Source organism: Zerene cesonia, chromosome 6 (genome assembly GCF_012273895.1).
Source record: "Zerene cesonia ecotype Mississippi chromosome 6, Zerene_cesonia_1.1, whole genome shotgun sequence".
Classification (NCBI taxonomy): domain Eukaryota; kingdom Metazoa; phylum Arthropoda; class Insecta; order Lepidoptera; family Pieridae; genus Zerene; species Zerene cesonia.
The window spans coordinates 2318394-2343115 of NC_052107.1; the positions used below are offsets into that span (position 1 = coordinate 2318394).

Sequence of the window (24722 nt, forward strand, 5' to 3'; positions counted from 1 at the left end):
TGTAGAAACGTAGTTATATTAATTACGTTTACTATTCATGAAAATCGAAGGTAGTCTAGATAGATAAACAACTAAAGTGAATTGGTAGAGTTACTGTTCGTTAATTTTTCCACAGTTAACCTTTCCATGAAAAACAGTAGTCCTATTCCCATATATTTCCATGAAATATAGAGAAGAGAAGAAGCTTGGCCGCTTTCCTTAATTCATTTTTTATTAGATAGTAATGTGTTCGGGCTTGAGGCGGTTGCCTCAAGACGCGCAACGAGGTTCAAAATAAAACAATCAGCAGCTCTAAACCGGCTTTCCTCGCGGTCGGACGCGCGTTACTTTAGCTGGTCGATGCCCGCGAAAAATAGGCGGGATTGTTTGAAAAAAAAAAGAATACGTTAAATTTTTCTGTTTTAAATGATATTAATGGCCATTGTTTTTAAATTAAATTTCTGTGTCATGGTTGAAAATTTTATAATGTTTATATTTAAAATTACATTAATTTAAATGAACAATTTTGTGTCCGAACTCGAAACATATATTTTAAAAAGTGTGTGATAATATTTTGACTTAAGTGCTACGTGTTAAATTGAACTGAAACAATACGTGAGAACAAGCGTTACCGTTTGGAAGTTGGGATAAAACTTCTTTTGTGTTTAACTTTTTTGGAGCAACATGTTGAAGTAAGTCTAGTAATTTAAAACTAATTATAAAGTTAATTGCACAGTTGTAATGGAGTTTTGATTTGCTGTATTTAAATTTCGAAATTTGGTCGTTACATTGTTATCACTCAACCGGTTTTAGTATGTTAATTTGAAATAAATAGTATACAATGTGACGAAATCCAATTTAACAAGTTTTTATGAAAATTACAACATTGAAACTATTTTAGCAATTTATTTCATATTTGACACGTCCACAAATATTACAGGAACAGGATTGTTTGTAAAATGACACAAAACCTGCTGCAGGCACTTTATCATTTCTTAAAGCTAACAATTTATTGAAACAGGTGATCAGGGCACGTGCGAAGTCAGGTGGTAGTTTTTGTTCATATAGAAACAAAATATCCACCTGTTGATAATAATTGGTACAATTTTGCGATTTGTTCTTTTTTGTATGGAAAAAATTAAATGTCACGACACTCCATCTAGGCATGTTTTTTTAGTTTAAAATTGTTTTTCACAAGTTAATTACTTTTTCTTTTAAGATGATGTGTACGGTCATCACCACGTCATGATATAATTATTTTTAAGAAGACACTAAACCGCCATCAACTTTTCAAAACTAGACCTAATTAAAATAGCTTTCAATTAAAATCCGTTCACCCAGTCAAATTTCACATTCAAACAAACACAAAAAAAAAAATTTAAACTTATAGGGATAAATTTGTATTTCATGTGGGTGTAAAATTGTGTTGCTTTTGTTTATTTACGAAATGAGTAGTAAAGAATAAATAAAATGCTACAGCGTCGCTTCTATAAATGGCAAGTAAATTATAAGATAATATTTATTTGCATATGGAGGCCGGCTTCAATAATCTTTTTTGTATTACTTAATTATATATTTGAATATTGTACGTATTTACGTAATTCTTTCTAGTTTAAGAATTTTCGTTATTTTTAAGGTAACATTCTATTTTTACTTAGATTTATTTAGATCAATTCTCATCTCTTAATTATACTCGTATTAATCCTTACTAATGTTATAAATGCGAAAGTAACTATGTCTGCCTCTTTTTCACGACTTTACTATGTAACCGATTTCGATGAATTTTGGTAGAGACTACAGAAATAGTTTGGGACCCTAGGATAAAAAGGTTAAAAAGGATATAGGACATTATCTCAGAAATCCCATGGGAATGGAAACTATGCAAGGAAACACCGGATTATTTTTTCCAAAACAACGCGGGCGAAGAAATTTAGTTTCCTGTAAAAGACCATTTAGATGAATGTTTTATGTTAAAATCTAACAATTTGGGGTTCACTTACAATAATGTCTTCAGCCGGGGTCGTGATCACTTTAATCGAGATCCTAAAAACATAAAACATCACGACTTTTGTACGCCGACAAAGATTTATATTAAAAAAGGTAAATTTAGAATCGTGCCCCTGCACTGATGCAATAAGCTCATGCATCACTCCTTTGTTTGTTTTTTTATAAAAGATTTTAAATTTTGTTATCATTTCACTACTTATTTTTGTGTTAAATTGGAACACCAAACGATCACGCCCAATAATTTTTCAGAGCAAATGCGTTACCTGCTTTAATCGCACCAAATTGTTAATGTGATGAGTAATTGATTGATTCTTTATGATGAAAAATATGGACCTCAATGTTTTGTATAATTATGGAAGGCATTTTATTCGTTTGCCGTTTTGAACCTTTAGTTGTGAATGACAGGCTCTAATGGTCAAAGTAGAGGATTACTTTGTCACCGTGCATTGTAACATATTGGCTTTATATGTGACTGGACGGATGGGTAAAATGAAGCCATCGTTAGACGCACAGTCACGCTTTCTTTTGATATTGTGTGGAATAGGTATGTTCAATACATACCCACATAATTTATATACAAAATATGTAGTATAACCGAGATTAGTTTTTGTATGGTGAAAATTAATATAAAAGAACCTGGAATTAGTATGGAATTCCAAATTTTAGCACGTGGTTACAACACGTTACGTATACAAAATATACAAAATTCTCTTGTTTTGTCCCTTTTGGGCTTATATTAAAATGAATATTTTAAATTACAAACTAACTCAGCGCGTTCATGCATTTCCCATTATAAAATCGTATCGATAATCGCGTTGATATCGTAAAAAGTCTAGTGTTTGATTATACTCTAAACCGCGATTGTTTTATAACTTACATTAGCCGTTCCAAATATGTCCCGTCTGTATGGTGTTTACAGTGTTGGTATCATGTAAACAACAATAAGCATGTGTTGTTCAAAGGCTGATACACACTTTAATTAATTTTATTCATACTGCGCATTCATAACATGTAATTTTTTTTCAAGTAGCTTAAGCTTAAAGAAAGTCTGTCTTAGTAGAATTTTCAAAATCTATAGTCTCTTTTTATCACCATTTTATATAATTTTTCTTCAGAATAATCCACTGTAATAAATATTAAATATGCGTAGCTTGATTCGTATTGAAGATTTGACTCGTGCCGTCTCGAGGGTCGGCGCACGCGCAGCCTCCGGTTTTGCTCCTTTTGTGTCACGTACAGTCTTGCTTGTGTGCATGTCTCCGTGTTGGTGTGAGTAACACACGTGCGTACTAACTACTAATCTCCACATTGTTAACTATAAAATACGCCCGTAGTTTTGTTTAGTAATGCTATTCTTGCGTTGCTTGTAATATTACACAGTCATGCATTGTATTGATTGATTTAACAATAGGTATATTCATACGATGCAGTTATTTTAAAGGTCAAGTCTACATTCGTGTCTGTATTATTGATTATTGTTATATTTGCATTTGTATTTACAATGTAGGTATACTGCTTTTAATTATTTCATTAATGGCTAGCGAAGATTTTGAGCAATCGGTATAAGACCTATGTCTTCCATTTGGTCGTCGTCGCTGTCACCACATGCCAGAGTCGCTTATTTTTATAAATGCCTGTGATTTGAGAATATGAAACGAGTAGTAAATCAATAGTATAGGAATACAGTTTTCAAGTATTTGCATATGAATTTAGAAATGGATGAATTTACTAGGCTCTAGTATTGTACCTATTATATTATCAGTCGCCGGGCATATAAACTTATCCATCGTTTTACTGGGAAAGCGTAAAAAACATAATGGATTACTATTTTCTCGTAAGTGTGTATGGATATATGGAATTATATTTATAGGCAGATATGGAAATTTCGTTGACAAAAAGATAACGGGCACACAGTCCGTATTCATCTGAATTTCAAATAACTGATAATACCTTAAATCGCGGTAGGTACGTCTTAAATTGCATTTGTTACAACGGAATCAAGGCCACAGAGAATAAAAAATAATATATATGAATATTTTTTTGTATATTTACACCGATATGAAATGCGTGTAAATATACAAAATTTGCACTTATATAATATGAGCTTATGTATATGCAAAAATATGAGAAACGTATGTTCAACTCACAATATTTCTTGGATACTGTGAATCAAACAGCTATTCTCAGCCATGATTTCCAATCACTACGTCAGTCACGGCAAATTTAATGTCCTCGTTACTATAACATAATATCCCTGTACATTGGAATCTATTTGCCACTAGAAGACGTGGTATTTAGATCCACAGCTATATTAATTGACGCAGCAGGACACGTTGAATTGCGAGAAAAAAGATCTTACTGGTACGTTACTTCGTGCGGAATATTTTGCATTCCAGGAAAAAGGGATTTACTTGATGGTATATATATGAAACTAGCAAACCCCGCGAACTCCGTTTCGCCACCAGATGGCTTCGTTTTTCCCGCTTTTCTGTTGAAATTTTTCCGGAATTTTCTTTGCTATAAACCTCACGACGCTCAAGACCTTTCCAACGAATGCAAAACCGTGGAAATCGGTTCGTGCGTTCTGGAGTTATAGCGTCAGGAAGGAAAACCCGACTTATTTTTATATAGTAGATGAAAAGGATGGAGGACATTGACAACTTCTTGACTTTATCTATGTTGATAATCTATCTATGGTTGATGAATTTGTACACGCCTAAGAGAAGCAGTATGTTTCAATAAAAAATAATTAAAAGCAAAACAAACATTTTTACTTATCTTTTGCTGAATACCTCTTTCATCATCATCATCATCAGCCCATTTTTTTCCCGCACAGGCGTCCGATGAGGGTTCAGATGTCAAATCACGTCTATCTTTTAATTCTTAGTCAGCTCTACACACACAGTGCTCACTCTCACAGCCACTACTGCTCTTTAAATAAAAATTGAATACTTTTTATCTCATGTCTATATCATTATTAAGAATACTTACAAGAAGTAATTGATTAACTGTAGGCTAGGTTAGGCTACTTAATAATATTGTTGTAAGCAAGATAATTATAATAACAATACAAAGATATAGGAGCCTATATTGTACAAAGAATGTAGCCAAAAATTCTTTTCCGGTACAAATCATCGCCTTGAACTTTAAGCTTCTCCACTTGAACCGTTACGTGAAAGCTTTTAAGGTTATCGTCATATTATTTATTACTAATGGATACTTGACTTTAAGTCGGTTTATATATTTTTATTTTGGAAAGTCACACAAGCCGTTCCCAGAAACTCAAACGGTTTTTTCTGAAACTTTGTATTCCTTTTGAAGTGTTTGAGTTTTTGCGCGAGAAATAGGTACTTAAGTGAAGTTTTTATGCATAGAAAACTGTAACACTTAGTGTGATTGTAAATTAAGGTCATACAACGTGTTTCATATTATACCTAATCTTAATACATATTGGCAAACATTAAATGGCGTGTTACACAAACAAGAAAAGATTTTTTGCAATCAATACGAAATGTATATCTTAGTTTATTTATGAATGATCCTTGTTTTTGTATTTATAGATGAATGTTTATAAACATTTATTTTCTGTTACACTTATGATGGTTTAAAGTAAATCAACATGATCTCAAATTTAAAAGTTTACACAAATACCCCTACAGATTTTACAAACAGATAAAAAGGTAAGGATCAAAGCATTAGGTATAGAGAGTTAAGAAACAAAATAGAGTGAAACATCGATTCTTCCTATAAAGTGGCGTGTTTATAGTATGACACTTCTGTAAATACTATTATAAACAGCGATAAAACACAAGTCATTCTCCAAAATAGTTGGGACCATAAACAAAACAATTTCGTAAAGTAGAGGAACAATAAACCAGTTATTAAGCTTTTATCGAAATGTGTGTCATTGATTTTCCTTTTGTATCGTTCATTTAAATGTTTATTTTTTTTTATTGTCTGTAGTACATAAGTGTTTTATGATCCTCTTCTATGAATTATATCATTGATATGTTTTTATAGGCTCGAGTATATTCAGTAATTTAAAAATTACTTGCATGTGTCAGTCATTATAATTTTTAATTTTTTTCCTATTTAATATTCCTTCATTACTTGTATTATGTTGTAAGTAAAAGCGTATTAATATTTCGAATGAAAAGCAACAAATCCAAATAATTTATCTATGTATCATTACACAGACTAACAAGTAATTTGGATACTTATGAATAAACTGACATCAGTGCACGCATACAATAATGAAGAAAGCCTTACAGCTACACCCCTACCAATTCACTTCAAAAGTTTTTATAATACTAAGGCACAATTCTTTAAGAAGGAAAGTGAAAACCGTATCCACATTGGAATGCGGTCGTTCAGATTACGGATGATTACGATCATTATCACTTATTATTTTTGACGAAGCTGAACACGCTATGTACGACTCTAATTATTCTAATGCTTGTAATGAGTAATATTAAATATATCCAGCGGGGGATCAGTCAAGTTAAAAAAGAGAAAAATAAAACTATAATTTGGAATCAGGGAGAGAATAGCGCATGTTTTACCGTATCCATAAATATGTAATGGAATGGATTAAAATTTCCATGATTTACACTTAAGTTATATTTTTCTATAGCCTAGACTTAAGACTCAAGAGGCTTAAGTCTGACTTAAGACTCAAGAGACATTATCGTGTGTTCCTATAATTAAATCTTTCTGTATAAGACGGAAAAAAGTAATGATTTTATTTTAAATTGAAGACAATGAAGATTAAGATGAATTTTCAATATGTTCATTGGCATTAAATATAAATTAATATAGGTTAAACAATAATGAATTGCATATCCAATAATTTTAAACATGGATCTTACTTATCGGTTATACAAACGTAAATGTTTGCGAAACGTTTAGGATTATTTACATAAAACGTTAAAAATTACGTTCTGTAAACATAATGCTTCCGTAATCATAGCATTCCTGAACGTAAATAAGCGTTATGCCAGAATAAGTCGGTTTGCGCAAGTGATATCCAGGAATTAACCTCGATTTTTGGTGAATTATCGAACATCGGAACTGATCGGACCGAAATAAATTTAGTGTAGGTTGTAGTGATGTGTTTAAACAAGATTTTTCTTTAAACTTTATAAATGTATATATACACTTTGTAATACATAGATTGAAAGTAAACTGACGATAATTTTCGAAGTAGTGTCCTTTAATAACTCTGTAGATATAGAATACCTGATGTGAAAAGCATTATAATTTTATTTTATTTTAGTAGACAATACTTTGACATATAAAAGGTTCAAGGCGAAAACCACATATGCAAAATTAATATATCAAGGAACCAATAGCAATAAATTATTATTAGCTGCTTGAAGCACATAGCCATAATAAATCACATTGTTTGGAACGCAGTTTCAGTGTATAATTTTACAGTCGTTTCGTCGAATATTTGTGTGTATAGCCTATAGGTTTACTCGAATATATAGCTTGAAGTACTCGTAATCATAACATTTAGTTTTGGATATGATCAGTAAAAAGTATTTTTATTTCTTTCTGAATTAGGCTAGGCCGCGAACAATATATATATTTTTTTTATTATTAACAGAATTAAGTAATAAGCTAATATAAAAAAAAAACGTCGTTCGTTATAAATAAATAAATTCTTTATTAGAGAGTAACAAGGACCCGATATCAGTTTTTAAAACAATTTAAAAATGAAATTCACAAAGAGTCAAAAAAATAAAAATTAAAATAAAAAAGTATGAGATAAACTTCCATTATTTATAACGAACACCAGTGATTAACGTATGAAATCCCACGAGGAATGTCGATCTCAAGTCTACTCATTAGGTCGTTAAGGGACGCTGGAATAATCGCTGGCTACTGTCCTTCCGTGTACATTCTTTTGATATTACTGCAGTGACGTCGCTTTTTTATTTCTATCTGTCGTATTATGTTATTTTTTATTCTTAAATTACGCATTAATGTGCCTTATTTACACACGAACGATGGGACACAGTAAAAGAATGATTAGCACATAAAAATAATGAATTTAAATTATATTCTCTGACGTAAGTAATTCAATTTAAGATTTTTTGCAGTAGTATGGTGTCTCTAATCTGTGTATTATTTTATGCACAGAAAAACATATCCAAAAATTTTTAACTTTTAAAAGCGTAGTTAACATCGGTAAACAATGACAGTCAAAACGAATAGTTTCATTCTGAAGCAATAGATTGTTTGTTTAGAATTGAACAATGAATAGCGCATTGCCAATGTCATTATAAAACTAAAAGATATCGTTTGTGAAATTGTTACTAAATACCTAATACCGACGTATTTCACAAAATCTAATGTGTATGAACGTGAGACACAATTGAGTCCATTGTTTTGTTTAACTTTGCTTGGTATGACGCTGTTACATATAAATATTGAAGTATATAAACCAAACATAGAAATATGAAGGAGAGCAGCTCTTTACTTTTAGAAATATAAAGCCTACAATTGTATAACACACTTATGAAGTGTGCTCTTATTTGCAGAAACGATTTTTTGGGTTGACGCGATGCCTAGTTGGATCGGAGATTACATGTGTAAATATAATTGTCCATTTAACATGATAAATTTTCTTTTGTTACAGGCTATAGTGACATTCAAAATTCGATAAATAAAATATGGCGGGATAGTGTGTTACTATGGCAACCACCATGGCGACTGCATCGCATGACTTGTATCTTCATGATGGGGAAATACGACCTCAACATTCTAGAGAAAGCTCCCGAGATTCTGGAATCTTCCACACTACGAAGGGTCTATGGAATGCTCCTGGCCAAAATAATTGTTTCTTAAATAGTGCTGTACAGGTAAGTTCTTTTATATTATAATTGTATTCCTTTTATATAAACGACATTGACGTTTTTCTTACTGATACATGTATATCAATAAATATTATATATATGCATGTATATTTAGGTTTTATATAAGTTTTAATTACACTAATACAGTTTGAATTACTTACATAGCATAGTTCTTACACTGAAATGACTCGTTACAATGGACGGATGAATGTCTCCTATAACACAGGTCATCGCCTAGTATAGGGGACATTGTTCAAAAATATCGCACTTAAATGTACCTACTTTATTGTATTGTCTGTAAGTTAAGTCAAACTTCATGTTCAGGTGTTTTTATCGCTAAATAAAAAAATATATTTATGATCAAATTTTTTCTATTCTTTCAAAATTTTTCATTTATAAAGCATTTCAATGCTATAAAACTAAAAATTAAAAATATATTTATTTATATTTTAATCTTTTGTATTGCAACATTTCATACATTTTAATGCAACGCAATTCGTAGAAGATATTGTTTTACTTATAAAAGTCTCTAAATGCGTTAAGCGAGTGTTGAATGATTTTTATATTAAGGTATGTGTCATTTGATAGGAAGCATAATTTATATTATAAAGCGTGTCAAATAATAAAATATATAGCATAAGATATAACGATCATGCAATACTAGTAAAAGCGATAATTATATACATCTTTTATTGATCAAGAATTCAAATAAGGTAAAAAACGAAATACATAATATCATTTGATACCTTTCGACAAGGCTTTGTTAAGGGCTTAGACGTAAATCGGATAACAAATGAGAGACGTTAATCTTGGTATTACATGAAATTATTCAAGAGAAGATTATATTCTAATATTTTAAAATATTGCTATGAATAATTTTAATAATGCTTCATTTGTATTTTTTACGAATTGTAGCTCGATTTTGAAAACTATTGTTTTTATGATCTACTAGCTGCGCCCCACGGTTTCACCCGCGTGAGTCCGTATCCCTTAAGAATATCGGGATAAAAAGTTGCCTATATATTATTCCAGTTGCCCAGCTGTCTACATACTAAATTTCATTGCAATCGGTTCAGTAGTCTTTGCTTGAAAGAGCAACAAACACACACACATCCTTACAAACTTTCGCATTTATATTGTTAGTAGGATTTTGAAGTATTAAGTCAATGTGGTTTAGCGATAGAAGTTACACGTTTAAAAAATTTGGCAAAATTATAGTATTTTTTTTACTTGCTTTACTTGCTTCACATATTATACATATATTTTTTTCTCCTGCTCTTTACTTAGACACATTGCTTCATAAGATTACAAGCAATATGTCTAAGCAAAGAGAAGTCATTAGATTAGCTAGCATGGGGAAATGACCCGGCTATTTTTGAAACGGTCAATCTGAAGCTAACGGCGTCAGCATTATGGTAGAATTGAGTTAATCATATTGCTAAAATGAAGCTCGTTTAATTTTATGGTGATATAGCGATAGTCGATAGACTATTTGAGTATGTAATTTTCTTGTGAGATTTATACTTCATTGATCATATCGTACAGTGTATGTGTTACTGAAATTATATAAATGAATATGTTATTTTTATAAAATCGTAAATCACAATTTTTGCCCCTTACACGACATTGTATAAGCCAGTCAGCCATTCTTACTCAAAGACAATCTGAATAAATTCAAATTTGTATATTTGTTAAAAGAATCTCATTTTAATAAAAAATATTTAATAGTGAATAATAAATATTTGTAAGTAAAAGGCACATAACACACGGCAGTACTGTAGAGTGCACGTACTGTTCTTCATATTTGACCCTATCTCTAAGTGATAAGTAAACACAGCGCAGTGGTCACTCAAGCTAAACAATACGTGTGGTGACATACGTATATAGTAACGGTAAGAACTCATTTACAAGAAGCCTCCACATGTACATTCTAAATTCATCCTTATTACTAATGTAATAGAGCATAAAATGATGATAGAATCAATGATGACACCAAGTTAGGGTCGGCCGATGACGTGACTCCTGGACCAATAATGGTAACCTGTTTTTTGTTTAAACAGTAGGAAGCAACAGGTTTCGATAAAAACAAAGCAATTAAGTGCTTTTCTTTATTAGATTAGGTGTGACAGTTAATTTATTAACAAATTGATCATAAAGCCTTTTTTGTAATTTTTAACGTAGCTCTAAAAGTATATCTTTAGTAAATGAAGCTGCTGACCGCTGTTTCGCAAAACTTGACTTAATTTAAAGGAAATAATACAACGAAATATGAATTTCGGAAGTAAACAAAGAGTTCTTGTCGTTTTTATTTATTGGACACCATAATGCCAAGATATTTATAATTACATTTGTGTGAAATATATTTTATATGATCTAAGCTTTTGATAACTTAGTAGCTTTGACAAAGAGTGCGACTTTTACTCTCACAACCCACATTCAAGATAAAATGAACACGAAATAATACGTGATGAAATTAGTCATGAGGTGTCACGTCGCATTTTTTCGCAAGATACAAAGGTCAAACATTTTATTTGATCTAAATTATAATATACTAGCTGTGCCCCGCGGTTTCACCCGCGTAAGTCCGTATCCCGTAGGAATATCGGGATAAAAAGTTTCCTATATGTTATTCCAGTTGTCCAGCTGTGTACGTATCAAATTTCATTGCAATCGGTTCAGTAGTTTTTGCGTGAAAGAGCAACAAACACACACACATCCTTACAAACTTTCGCATTTATAATATTAGTAGAATTTATGAAATATCCTTTATATACCTGTTTCTCAATTATCTAAAAACGGTTCTATTGATTTTGCAACATATGTACAACTAGCTGGAATCTGCGACGTCACTCATGTGGTACCCTTGTTGGTTGCCTGGTAGAGATCACTTATGAGTGATAAGGCCGCCTTCTGTGCTGTATCTCCTTTTTTTTACTATAAGTTTTGTTTTTGTATTTTGTTGGCAGCACAATAAAGTGTTTAAATAAAAAATAAATAAAATAATACCCTGGTAAAAAGTACCCTATGTGCTGTGTATACCTATACATTATTAATGGAAATATTAATTTCGATTAACAACCGTTGTGGAATATCCTTATGTTTTCAATTACTGACCTAATCTACAATTTATTTGTATTAAATACGTTTGTTTTACTAGGAAAATAAATGAACATTATTTCCAAAATCGAACACGCAATACATTAAAAGTACATCGAGAATAACAATATAATCACCAATAGTATTAACACTACCCAGATCTCAGCCTCACCAGTACATATAATCGAATGCTTTGAAATAATAACACGCATACGTATGTACATTCCAACATGGGCGAGGCTGAGTATGTTCCAATTTACATGAACGTAATTACAATCTGAGACAACACAAAAAATTATGGTCCGTTTGGACTCCGCCATAATGATGGACAAGTTTATGTTCCTCTAAAAAATGCGTCGAAAGCTGTTTGGAAGAAGTTTCGGCAGAGTACATGAAACGAGCTTTTAATTTAAAATACACCTACCAATCATTTAAATATTGAAAGATACTAAAATACTAAATATTAAAGGTTCTTTTTAAGAACTTGCAAATGGTATTTATAATTACCGTTTAATTTTATATATTGCCATCGTCGTAGTGGTATTGTAGTTATTGCGAGTAATGTTTAAAAATGCGTTATTTTTATCTTTTGTTTATTTATTTACTGTCAGAAAGAAAGAAGTGTTTGTTTGAATAACTATTACTGGATATATTCAGGAATGTTATGGTGTTCTAAGTGTAGAAATATGCAAATTCTAGATAACAATATTCCTTCAATTTCCAATGCCTTACGCGTAATCCGCTATAGTTTGTAAGCGTGAAATATTTTTACTCTACATATTCTAAGATCGTACTGCCGGAATCCGTTAAATTTGCCCTGTACGCGTGATAGCAATAAAAAGTGTGAACGGCACGAGCGCAGAATGCGAGAAAAGATGGGAAAAATAAACTATAGTTCCAGATGATTACGTTACATCATTTGATAGATTGTTGTCAAGATGTACGCGTATTACGCGAGGCAATTTACGTGAGTTTTTATAGAAATTCCTGGATACACGTACGTGGCTATGTATTTAGAATTTAGATTGCAGTTTTTAATCTGTGTAGTGGAAAATTTTTAAATGCTCTGTTTTCTATGCTATATATAAGCTATGTGCTTTTGAATATGAATTAAGAGTTAATTATGGAGTCAGTTATACTTTTAATGATCACCTATTAGGTATTTCTTATGACGGTTTTGAAATTTTATTCTATTTCTATCTATAGAATCCAGAGTTCACTTCAGGCATTACAAAATTTGACCCAATATATGCAGGTATGCATATGTAATTTAATATCATTACATTGCACTTTTGGTGACAAAACCGTAATTTAAATATCATCGAAGATTCAGCATTAGTGGTATTTGGCCACTCAAATGATGCGACGGTGTCGTAACAACGATGGTTCATTATAACCAGATATTAATATTCAAAGTAACGAGCCTGTGAATTTGATAACCTTCATCTCACGTCAAATTGTTTGTTGTTAATGGGATTTGCGTTCCCATAAAAGGTTCATAGAATAATGTATCACGCGATGGGCGTATCAATTACTACTCTAATTTGTTGTACTCGTCTGTGGTTTTATATTCTGTTTTGATTTGATTCGAACAATGTTATGATCGAAATGCTTGTCACTATTCAATTAGTAGAGTGTGTTTAACAATATGTTTACCATCATTGGTGAATTGATTACGATAAATGTACCTAGAATAAACCTTTCCTATTTTATGATATTTAACACTTTTTAACTCATTTTAAAGGGGATTTACTCATATTTCTTAACCCGACGTTTCAAACTCTTCCTAAGATTGGTAGTCTGTAAATTGTCGGTCGTACAAAATATGTTGATTGTTGCCTCTTTCTAAATGATTAAAAAATTGGGTAAAATCAAATACAATATTCAACATTATATATCTTTCCTCGTATTACTATACATATATATGAGGTTGTACAGGTAACATGTACATCGGCCTATGAACTGCAACCAATCAATTTTCGATAGCTGATTAAAAATTCGACGTGCACTCGAGATTTCATTAAATTAAGCTGCGGTGCATTGAACTTCCGTTGCAAGATTAAATAGGGATCACTTTCATAATTAACTCTGATAAGACGGTCTTATCTCTTATCGCTCCTGTTACTGGATGGAAAGACGCGGGAAGTCGTTTAGCCTTAGACGTTTCAACATTTTTATCTTATTTCATGCTTTGTAAAATATGTCATACAATTTCACATTATACTTGTGGATCTATTATATGTTATCATGAATATAATGTATGCATATATAACTGCTTTACTCATCAAAATATCAAAAAAATTTTTACAAACTTGCGGCAACCCTTAAATGGCCTTAATACAGCCCTATTGCTAAATTCATTATTAGGGAATGTCAACTAACTATTTACCACCTCTTTGCCAAATTTCAAGTTTGTAAAACAAAGAATGAAGGACTTTCATACAAAGTAGCAGTAGTTTCATACAAAATAGCTCTAGTTGCTTTTAACGCAACCCTATGGCAAAATCCATTCTTAACGCGCGTCTACTAACGACAAACTTAAATTTCCTACCAAATTTCACCTTTATAGGTTCAATCGTTTTTCACATATCGTGATGAGTGAGTATGTCACTCACTTCGTTTTTATGTATATGGCTCCTGTAATGATAATTCTACAGTTTCATTAGAACTGAAAAGTTACGATTTGCATTATTCAGCCAATTAAAAGTATTTCATTTTTGTTTTGTAGGTTATATTTAACATATACATATGTAGGAATAGCATACTTTGTCATTGAAAAATATATGTAGGTAGTGCTTCTATAAAAGTTATAAACAATTTGTTTATTGCTCTGATGAACGCTATATTACTTATATGTTTTTATCTAAGTAAAGAATAGAAAAAAATGTATGAAAGTAAAGAAAAATAAAATATTGCTATAGCTGCATGCATGAATCTTCAAATTGCAGGCCCAACAACTTAGTAAAAACATCAAATTTTAAAGAGCCATAACTTGTATTGGTTGCTCTTTCATACTTACATAATGTCCATATGAGCGAACGGAATGGAACGATAATCCTGAAATGGCGTCTAAACAGTTCTCTTTGAACAGGTGCACGTGTGATTACATAAGTTTTTACTATTCAGTAACGAAGCCACGTACGGGTTTACTTAGCTTAAAGCGATATTTGAGCTTAATGTAAGGAATATCCAATTTATGGATGTCATGTTCTTTAGAAAACTTATAAAAAAATCTGAAAGAGATTTTATGGTTTTCTATTTAAATAGACACAATAAAACATATAGCTAGCGATGGTAATCGAAATATGATCGAAATAAGTATTAATATGGATTCGTTTCATATTTCTCTATTCTGCTGTTAATTAAAAATGCGTCTTTAATGAAAATGTTAATAGTTCGTGATTAAAGCTGCAGAATAAAACGGAACCGCTTGCAACTAGAAGGAAAACTACATAAAATGATATGCACAACAAGTAAACAATATGGGAAATTAACTAAGGTAGTACATGTAGGGCTAGTATTAACTAGTATTAAGTAGTATCATATGATTAATCATTTGAAATACATACGTGAAATGTATACGTTATAAAAGAAACGGTTCAGGTATTTCTGGCACTACAATATTTTATTCGTGATGAATGAAGCACTTATTTTGATGAAAACTATCAAGATGTTTCTTAAAGATTAATGCCTTTCGTTCAACCTCAGAAGCTGTCTGGGTTAAAGCTTTTTTGACGAGCTTCTCAGTCAATCTCAGATAGCATTGTTCGGTCCAAAAGCGTTACAATGTAAACTATAGTTGTCGAGATTATAATGGAGGACGTGAATATGAAGAAAAAAGTAAGAAAATACACTGCTTCATAAATTCATGTAACACCTAGAATCGTTAAATAACTAAAATTATATTTAAATGGTCAACCTGGAGCAACGAAGAGCAGACTTCTAGAATAAATTAATCAAAACACGACATGGCTGGGTAGCATCGGTATAGGTAGACGGTATTATGATAACAAAGAGCATAAAACTTCAATCCCTATTGACACTGCACCTATGCAGATAGAAATTTAATATTAAATGCTCATGATTCTGCTAACTGACACACATGAAAATTCCTTTTGTAACAATGCATAAACTTCTGTATTGTATAAATTTCAGTAATGATAGTAAAAAACAAGCAAAAGTTCGTATTTTATGGCTTATATTAATGCTCCTCAGCTCGCTCTTTAATTAAAAAAAAAGTTAAATTACTAAATATGTCGAGGACATATACTGTAAGTATTTATAGGTAAAATTACTAAACTATAGATACTTATCTACATGAGTTTCAAGACAGATTTAATATATTGTATCTATAATCTATGATGCTTCCTCAGTTCACTGCATCTAGCTTACACACTTGAATATAAACAACTTAAGGCTCCACGGAGACGGGGAACTGGCCACTTGCATTGCAGAATGACTAAAACGTGCCTAATGCTCGTCTTACGCTCATATTGTACTAATTAGGTAGCATACCCATTAGCTAACTAGAAATGATGTTCATGTTAGTGAATAAATAACTTTGAAGTAACTATTATCTAAATATAAATAAGGTAAAGGTTCAAATGACTTAGTTTTTTTTCTAGCACATATACTATGGTAAGTTATTGTATGGTGAATTAATTATTGTTGGAACTGAAGATACATTTTGCGCCATTCCGATTTACGCTTAAAGTTTAGAGTTTTCTATAAAATTTATTCAGTTAAAATGAGACACCATAAGTCCCTAAATGGATATGTGTGTAATAAACTAAGTTTTCTAAATAGCCTATAGAGGTAGGCCTTTCATTCAACAAAGGAAGTCACATTAGTGTGTTTGAAAATCGCAATGAAATTCCCACTTTTTGTCCCTCCGCCCGTTTCACATAGCGTCGTGTGCCCAGGCCACGCCGAGCCGATCGCTATTTCCGACACCGATTCCTGTTTTTCTGAGAAACATACAATAAATATTTATGACACAAAACATTAACGTCGCATTCTTCATTGCACACATATTTAAACAAACATATATTACATCATCTTGACAATTTACAGCATATTTTCAGTTACATGCAAGTTTCATGCATGTTTCGTGTGATTTACGTTCTGAAACGAGTGTGTTTTAGAATAAACTTTATTTTTTTAATTTTCGCGGATTGAATACCGTCGTATTCTAACTATATATGTAGAAACCAAAGAGAGAGGTATTCAAAATTACTGGACTAATTAAGTATTGCTATACTTAATTAATAATTCTACTGTGGGAGACGAGGATTGTCCAGCTCTCAGCTCGCACCGGGGAAGTTTAAGGGCGGCGATCAAGCGAATCACCAGATCAGTTGCCCGCGACAAAAAGAAAAAAAAAAGCCTTAAAGATTGTACTATTCAAAATCATTTGCTATTATACTATAGATTCTAGGGTAAATGAAATACAGCCTGGCGACTGATGGACGGATAAATAGACAGAGAGACAATAAGACTCATAGCGAAGTCTAGGTACGGAACCTTAAAATTGTGACATTCCATTTTTTAAAACGTTGATCACTTATAATTTCATTTGCGGTTAAACGTCACGCATGCTACTGGTGGATAAATTGATTATAATAGGAGAAAACATCCGCTGGTGCTCTGTAATAATTTTCTGCGTCTAGGTGGAAGTCAAGGGGGCACGCAATGCATAAGTGACATAGAAAAAAAACGCGTTAACGTGTGTTCTTATTATCTATTATTTTCAAAGACATTGCCCGAATTCACTTTAATATTTCCTATATTGTCTGTACTCAATTTATTAATTATTGTCTCTTTCTATAATATTAACTAAAACCATAGATAGTCCTTCTTAAGGATGTAAAATTTCGAATTAATCAACATATTATGTTGTACTTTGTCTTACTATTTATATGTTCATTGCCGGTTTTAATCGTTAAAAGTGAAAGTTTATTAACCTCGCTAATAATTATTTAGCAGACTAACTCTTTAAATAATTGATGTATCTTATGAAATAAGAAAAAAGTAGACATTCAGCTTTATTGATGTATATTTCGAATAAATTACATTACTGCATACTATAGGTATGCAGTAAAGTATTTAAATATATTTAAATACTTTGTCGTAATAAAGATATATAATTTTAATAACACTGTAAATATTCTTATAATAATTTTCCAAAAAGACAGAGGTACGGAGAACTTTTCACTACGAACATTAATATACGATGTGTTCTATCTTGAACCCGTTTTTATACTACTTTAGTCCCCAAGGCGTTCTTCTACTTTTACCTCTTCTTCAAATATGTATCAATTGCAGTTAATTTAAAAAATTTAATGCACAATGTGTTCGCACCTTTTCTCTATAAGACCCCTGGCGGTGTGTAGAACGCCTTCGTCTTAGACGGTAGCGTCACGGGTCGCTGGTGTCGGAAGGAACTCGTGGGAACGCGGGAGCAGACGCCCTTTTATACGTATTTACCATATAATAATTTGTAATCACTAGAGCGGTAGTATGACTATGAAATTGTAGAACAATTACTTTATTTAGAGATTTGCAATCGTTATGTTGTTACATTTTCTTGTGAACACGCGTAACTACGCGTATCGTTTCACTGTAGATTTGTTTTCAGTTGTCTATGTTTCGACACAATAAAGCGCAATTTATTTATTTTTTTTGTACATTTAATTGCCACTAATAGATAAGAAATCGAATGATTTGATTTGATTCGTTAAAATATCTATTGGTTTAATAATGGTTTAATTGGTTTAATAATAATTCAAGTTAAGCAAAGACAACACACAAGGCACAAAATTCTTATAAGTAATTTATTATATGCAGGTGTGCTTAAGGGGTGGGAAATTGTTTTATTTCTATGGTTCTAATTGCTTATATATTATCTGTGGCTCTAATATACTGTGAGGGGATCATTTCCGAAATTTCTATTAAATTTATTATTTTACTTTTATGTTCATTTTCTCACGGGCACTGGCATAATTAAAGTGGTATTCAAGTTCAGTGGGTCGGTCGCATTCATTGTTATAGTACAAATTATAATCGTTGCAGCGACAGTCTGACTATTTTTAAACTTTTACCAGATATATACATTAAGATTATAATATTGATGTAAAAACTTCTTGCTTGGAGCCGGGAAAACGAATTATTGAATAAATAGTTTTTTTGTTTAATATAAATATTTTTGTTTTTTTGTAATAGTTTTTTTTTTGAAATATCACATTGGTAGTTGACAATTTCTATCAGGACAACATGTTTTACCGTAATTCTTAAACTTTCACGCCAAAGTAGATACTTATTCTGATTTGGGTGTGTAATTTATTAAATAGGACAAATAATCACAAATAGATTATGTCCTGGAGTCACGTAATATGTATATTATATATTGCGTGTGTTGTGCACACACACACACATAAGTATGATTGAAGATGTAGTAGCGTATGTAGCGTTTTTACGTCTAGAACTAGCTTATTTCACAGAAGCCCTACGCTTTCAGCTCATTAACGTTTAGTCATGCTACGGAATAAAATTACTTAAAGTATATAGTAGGCATAAACTACTGGGGTTTGGGTATCGATTGTCGACCTTATTTCATTCAAAGTAGGTAATCTATAATTATATATTTTTATTGTGGGATTCGAGCACGCTTCGGCACGAATTGGGCCAGCTCGCACCGGGGAAGTACCACACCCCCACAGAAAACCGGCGTGAAATAGTGGCATGCCACTGTGTTTCGTACGGTGAGTGGGGGAGCCGGAGGCCCGTTTCCTTTTCCTCACCCGTCCCAGTCCATTCCTTCTTTCCAGTCGTTAATCCTTTCCATTTCCCTTACCCCATAAAAGCGGGTAGCGCATTCACGGAGGTACTACCTTTGCGAATGTTTATGGGCGGTGGTGATCGCTTCCCATCAGGCGAACCACCAGCTCAGCTGCCCGCTATGACATAAAAAAAAAATATATATAATTAATATAGACAGGGCATAAAACACTCTGGTATCTGTGGGACTCGTCTTTTTTTTATAAATCTATACTAATGTTATAAAACTGAAGAGTTTGTTTATATACACTAATCTCAGGATCTACTGGTCCGTTTTGAAAAATAATTTTAGTGTTAGATAGCCCATTTATTGAGGAAGGCTATATGCTATATATATGTACCACGGGCGATGCCGCCGGACCGCTAGTTAGTAATAATTGAGTATTTTTTTCATAAGGAAATTCGTAAATATTGTTCATTCCGTACATCCGATATCATGTATATGTTCATTCCTAGTTTCCTATATTTGTACTTTCTCTATTATACCACATTTAATATAATATTATTTCTGAATAATGCTTCAAATCAAGTTCATAAGACAACCAAATAATAATTTTACACGATACTCAAAACTTTCTCACCGTTCAAGAATGAGGCGCCTAATATTTAATAACGGCAACATTATTTGTACATTAAACTATGTCTTGATGTATTAAATTATGGGAAGTTGGGTATTATCGGAGGAACATGTATTTGCTAGCGTGTCTGTTGTGTTTATTTCTATAATTATATGGATATAGAAGTTATTTATTTACTCACTATACATTTTCAATGCCCTATTGTATTGTTATATTTATTTGAATATAAAGATATGAAGATAAAAACATGGCAGAAAAGCTCTATGTTTGTTGAACTTTATTATGAGGAATCTATACTAATTAATTATATTTGTAGTATTTATAATTCGCTGTTTTTTGTTACATAGGGAGTAGTAATTATAGTGCTGGGGCTACATAGCGCGTGATGATTCGTGTCGAGCCCGTGCGCTTAAAACTTCGTGGTGTTCTTTTTCATTTTCGTTCTCGTTATTAGACGACTAAGTGAATCAATTTTGATGAATACTTCTTTTTCCAATTCTGGTGCTCTTCGTATGATTGATTTTAATATGCTTCAATTTTGACTCTGACATCCAAGTCACAATGACACCCAAGTCTTCCCCTATTACGCGTTGCAACGGTTACCACACTCATCACGAATCTTCGCACCAGCCTGTTAATGTTGTCCCTGTTTAAATTAAATAATAAATAGCCACATGAAAATGTTGAAAAATTACATAATATGCATACTAAAAACTAATATGGTCAATGTCTGAATATAATTTAATAATAATGTGAAACTAAAATAAGCTACTGGGAAGAAAACTAACACCGAAAGTAATTACGATAGTACCATGCATCAGTTTGTCTGAATTACTGAACATGAGGTAATTGTTGCATATTATAAAAGTGACGTTCAAAATCGCATTGACAGTCCTAAATAGAGTATAGAGTGGCCAGTGGGTTGTGACCGAGCGCTTGACCCGCAATGCGATGAGTCACCCATCCTGACCTCAAAGGATTTGAGACTGTGACTAACTTGAGAAAAAACCCCATTGTTACATTAAATGCACGGTAACTTTTATATAACGAAGTGTCGAATGCTTTGTTACCGTTTTAGATATTGCTCTACACTTTTGAGTTTATTTTTTATTTTTGTATTTAGTTGTTTTATTGTTTTTTGTTGTTTCATACAAAAACTTACAAATAGCATGAAATATAGGCTATTAGCTAGTATAGTATGATATTAGCTGTGCTTTTCAGTAAAATGCTTTTTATTCGTTGGTATAGGATAGTATTTTGTTTTCTGTATCTTAGTCTTAAGGTTAAGGGTACGTACGAAATATGAACAAAGGGAAACTACTTTAAGAATGTATCTTGAATGATCGCTTAACGATTAATAGAATTTAGACACAATATATTTGTGTTCGAAATATTGAAATACTCAAATTAGTAAATCAAATATTCATGTATTATTAAAAATAGTTAATAGAGCCAATGAATTCACACAAATTCTTTAAAATGTTAGTATTGCTTAAATTAAATATAATATAATATTATGTTATGTAGTAAATTTGTATTTTATAAGAGATAATTTATTTCTATTATATTATAATCTTGACATTTAAATAAAAGTCCTCGATAGTTAAGCTCGTAGGTGTCACTTACACCACAAATCAACGATATTATACAATAGTTAAAAAAATTAATTTCTTTGCACTTTAACCCCCATTCCTGCATTCGATTATAATGTTTATTGCTCGACAATACGATCCATTTTAGAAGAACGAAGCATTATTGACTATTTGTTCTCACACGTCCTACGTCGTTTACGACGCCTAATTTTGAAAAGTTCAAACATTTATGGCTGTAAATTATTCATTTATGGGTTCTGTATTTCACAAGTGCAAATGTGTTAAATATTCTACGAAACTCTATGAGAACTTAATGACAGCAACTTTGAGACTGAACATTTTCGTATTTTAAAGTATGGTAAATAGTGATATTATTCAAAAAAAATTTTTATGCACGTATAGGTGTTATTAGGTATAACTACCACAGATTACATAATCCCATACATATCAAGCTTTTTATGTCCAGATTTGGAAAATATACATTTTAGCCCTTGAACGCCATAAAAGATTAAATTCTCTGCACTGAAATCCGCACTTATGTTCTTTTCCTTCTCAACTCAACATAATATAGAGGCATGAATTGTAATAGCGTAACTTTAATCTGATAATCTTGGCGAGCCGAGGTGTGGGAAACGCGTCGATGCAAGACGACCAAGCAGTAGAACTATATATAAAGCAGGTGTTCGGAGGTTGATTCGTATTTGGTCATACGATTGGCTCTCAAAATTCAAATATCGAACAGAAAAATTATTGACGTGTTTCAGTGTAGTGAAAATTCTAACATGCTTTTATCTTCGCATTATATATCTAGAAGAGTTTCAGAGACATTCATCTGCCTTAATACAATTTCGACATGCACACGTAACACCGTACCTCTTTATAGAAACAATTAGATATTCTGATGAAAGAATTTTTTTATTAAATGTAATTTTTATATATTATATTCTCCTGTTTGTTTGCTTTATAAAAATTACAAGATTATATAAAATTTCGAATATTTTCTATTACTCGCCTATATATAATACCTGATTGTGCAACCTTTATCAAATCACTCTAGATACGTCATTTTTATCAATTCTCATAGTTTACATGTATCGCAGAAAGTGTAGATGGCGTAAATAGACAGACAAGTTCAACAACAACACTAGAAAAGGGCAAAAGCAATTGTATTTATATATTTATGGTATCGGGAGGAGTGTGGGATAGTGGTCGCCTAACGCTTTCCGTCTTACGATTTTTATATTGCGGTTAGGTTAGTACTTAACCTATGTAAAAATGTTCTTCCCAAATGTTTGGTGTTAAGTGCATTTAATGTTTTTATTATTGTCAATAAATAGTAGAAAAAAACAGATGCAGATACAGTACTATATGTACTTGACTTCCAAACTATCGAACGTTCTAGCTCTAAAAATAATATTTTTAGCTCATTGATTTTATTTTTATGTTAATCGACAAATATTGTAACATAAATTTTCTCTTTCGTAAAACATTATTACAAGTTTAGCGTCTGCCCTATGAAGCTGTCTCACGGAAAAAACAGTTACAAACTAATTAGAAAAGTGATATGCAAATGCCTCGTGCAATTAAAATCTATCGTTAGTAGTTTGTTTATGAAATAAGTGTGTGAACGCATTAATAATGAAAGTGTCCTCCTTTTTATATCTATTTCACATTATAGCTTAATATTTGCCTTCATCACATGTAATATGTGGATGTAGGTATATATTATACTTAGTAAACATCGGTCGAATAGAAATAGAATTAGGCTGAAATGAATTGATTTGAATTTATAGTAATCAAGTGCATTCATATCACAAAACCCGACAAAGTATATAAACATCGTTATTAAATCAAGTGTCCGGAAGACAAAGAAAATTTGTTAAATTACTTTCTTATTATATGCGTCGATTATGATTAACAAGATTCATCATACCTTTAATTACCAAAATCTGGATACTGTATACTTTTGCGTATTTTTAATCCCGTTATATAAAACTCAGGGTCCCGTTGGTCTCCATGGATGGCTTGCGTCTTGCGAGGTGCAAGTGAGCGTCGTGAGAAATATAGGCCAGTTGCGCATCATAGACTACCTTCCGGGTTATAACTTCCTACAGTTCTATTTATAAAAGTTGTTCAACTATATTTATAAAAAGTTAAGAAAACACCCGTATTCTTAAATGAACCTAAAAAAACGTACTTGATACCATGTTATTTCCATTAAATATAATAGGAAGATAGAGTCAATAACCGCCTCCCTTTTAAGAAGTCGGTCGAAAATGAAATTCTTATATTTAATTAATTTCGAATTTTCCTATTTTTTCAACACTACTTCCTAGATAGGTAAGACACTGTCTATATTTATTATCATTTTTAATTTTCAAAAACGCATGCTATGGTTCGATAAAAATATACCCATAAATTATTGATCGCGTGTTAGATAATCATTTATTCCAGTTTTTATAAAACGTCTAGACTTGATTTCGTAACGTTTTATGTTTTATGTGCATTTGAAACCCATAGTTACGTGTGAGAGAGACATATTATTTGCTGCTTTAATTGATTATAAACATATAGAAAGTCTAACTTTTTATGAATCATGAATATATGACCCTTTGTATTTGAGTTTCCAAGGTGCTTTTTCTGTTTAAAATGCTATAAGATGAGTGCTTATTGCAGTCGTTTCATCAACTTAACTCTATTGTTTGAATTTTAATTTTTCTTGCTACCATAAAATATGTTAGGAATTGACCATATCTGTAAAAATACTTTCCGAT

At 31.7% G+C, this 24722-nt stretch overlaps 1 protein-coding gene across 1 annotated transcript in view; it reads left to right on the forward strand.

Annotated features, from left to right (window-relative positions):
• Window positions 1-492: 492 nt before the first annotated feature.
• The window catches only part of LOC119840531, a 59969-nt gene continuing 35739 nt past the window's right edge, over window positions 493-24722 (forward strand). The window contains exons 1-2 of the mRNA XM_038367200.1: window positions 493-671; window positions 8630-8852. Of these exons, the coding sequence (XP_038223128.1) occupies window positions 8685-8852 (168 nt within the window). The 5' untranslated portion in view covers window positions 493-671; window positions 8630-8684. The remainder of the gene's footprint in view (window positions 672-8629; window positions 8853-24722) is intronic.